General features: G+C 37.8%; 1 protein-coding gene across 1 annotated transcript in view; it reads left to right on the top strand.

The window, feature by feature from the left end:
- The window catches only part of LOC106876469 (fibrillin-2), a 148,187-nt gene that overhangs the window by 44,369 nt on the left and 101,695 nt on the right, over positions 1-2,123 (top strand). The window contains exons 2-4 of the mRNA XM_052976637.1: positions 210-356; positions 1,438-1,572; positions 1,767-1,934. Coding sequence (XP_052832597.1) covers positions 224-356; positions 1,438-1,572; positions 1,767-1,934 — 436 coding nt within the window. The 5' untranslated portion in view covers positions 210-223. The remainder of the gene's footprint in view (positions 1-209; positions 357-1,437; positions 1,573-1,766; positions 1,935-2,123) is intronic.

Here is a 2,123-nt window from a genome sequence, read left to right as displayed (position 1 = left end):
CATCGCCCCCCCCCCACACACACGCACACACACACATGTATGTCACTGACAAAAACAAAAACAAAAGTGTATAGATATTGTTCTCCGATATCTTTGGCTTCTTTATTGATCCATCTTCAGACAATTTTTTGTTTGTTTTGTTATTTCCGAAAAACTGGATGTGCTGGTGTTTATTGCTTCCAAATCCCTATTATTTTTCTCATCTACAGCTTGTCCACATAACATGCGGAAGTTTGGACCGAAAATGAAGTACGAGTGCCATTGTAAAGAAATAGCTGCTTGTCGATTCAGTGGGAACGCTCAGTGTAAAGCTTTCGGATGCCAGCGTGGTTTTGAAGGACGTAACTGCCAAAGAGGTACGTAGAATGCTGTACTTAATTTTCTTTCGTTCTTCCTTTCTTTTTTTTCTTTTTTTCTTTTTGTTTTAACTTGTTTCAGTCATTTGACTGCGGCTATGCTGGAGCAGCGCCTTTTAGTCGATTAAATGCAAGGTATTACATAATTGAATTTTTAAATGACTGGAATAACAAGTAATTAAAAACGAGACATTTCATGTGAAACAACCTAATTGAAACATTTCTCATGACACCAGCAGACAAAATGGAAAAAGCGCTGCCACTCTATCTCATGGGGCTCGTGGTGCAAGGATACCACGTGACTCATTAACAACGGACTTCAATTAGATGGCTGCTGACACGCATGATTTCCTCCACCCTGCAACGGGTCTTGATTTTCATTCCGCAGGGTGACCAAAGCATCACCCACCTCACCGAGCAAACTTGGAGGGGATCTCCTGGTTTTGTCGTCAAGGACCTGACCATGTAACAGGTTGTGTTGGGTTTTATGTTAGTACATGATAGTGACCTGACATAAATGTGTGTGTGTGTGGGGTCTGCACGCGTGAGTATTTATGGACAGAAAGAAAGATAGATAGATAGACAGACAAACAGATAGATAGATAGATAGATAGATAGATAACACGAAATAACTTCTAAAATACAAAATTTTGTCAAAAACGTTAAGAGTATACCCTGTTCTACGTGACACATTCTACCAGTATCCGAAGTTTCAAAGTGTTTAATTAAAAATAAAATTAATTTAAAAATCTTTGCATGAGATGGAACAGATCCTAGATAGATAGGTAGGTAGGTAGGTAGGTAGATAGATAGGTAGATAGATAGATAGATAGATAGATATATGGATAGATAGATAGATGGATAGACAGATAAATAGATATATAGATAGATAGATGGATAGACAGATAGATAGATAGATAGATCGGTAGATAGATAGGTAGGTAGGTAGATAGATAGATAGGTAGGTAGATAAATAGATATGCACTGTGTATATAGTAGTGTAATTACTACGTCTTCCTACATTCCTCCTCCGATTTATCATCATCATCGTAATCTAATCTCCATTTTCTTCCTTCCTTAGTGGTTTACCCTGACGTATCAAGGATATATTCTGCAAAAAATGCTTCAGCAACAAACTGTATGAAGCTACCATTTAAAGTGATATTTCCAGAGCTATATCGTATCCAATACGTGACTGTGAAATGTTACCATTATTGTAAGTCATTTATTATTAATATCTTTATTAGCGTTATCATGATTATTATTCTTGTTACCGTTGTTGTTTTTGTTTTTGCTTTTGTTGTTGTTGTTGTGGTTGCTGTTCATTGGCACACACACACACACTCTCGTACATATGTAAGGTATATGCTGACATAATCTTTCAAAATTCTATTTCATTTCTATTTCCAGACGGTAACCGTTACAATTCGTTTTCAGTTCATTTCGACAAAGACAGCAAGAAGCCCTTTTGTTCAGGAACTTGTAGCATGAGTGGAGTGGGATGTATAGGGGATGCAAATGCAAAGTCTATGACAATATCAGGAAAAGATATCTGTATTGGAGGGTTGTATGTATCAGGTTGGTCTTCCTTTATTCATATATTCTTTTATTCTTTTACTTGTTTCAGTCATTTGACTGCGGCCATGCTGGAGCACCGCCTTTAGTCGAGCAAATCGACCCCCGGGACTTATTCTTTGGAAGCCTAGTACTTATTCTATCGGTCAGTTTTGCCGAACCGCTAAGTTACGGGGACGTAAACACACCACC

The sequence above is a fragment of the Octopus bimaculoides genome, chromosome 25 (genome assembly GCF_001194135.2).
Source record: "Octopus bimaculoides isolate UCB-OBI-ISO-001 chromosome 25, ASM119413v2, whole genome shotgun sequence".
NCBI lineage: Eukaryota > Metazoa > Mollusca > Cephalopoda > Octopoda > Octopodidae > Octopus > Octopus bimaculoides.
The sequence above is the reverse complement of the archived record's forward strand: the minus strand, read 5'-3'. Positions and strand labels throughout refer to the sequence as shown.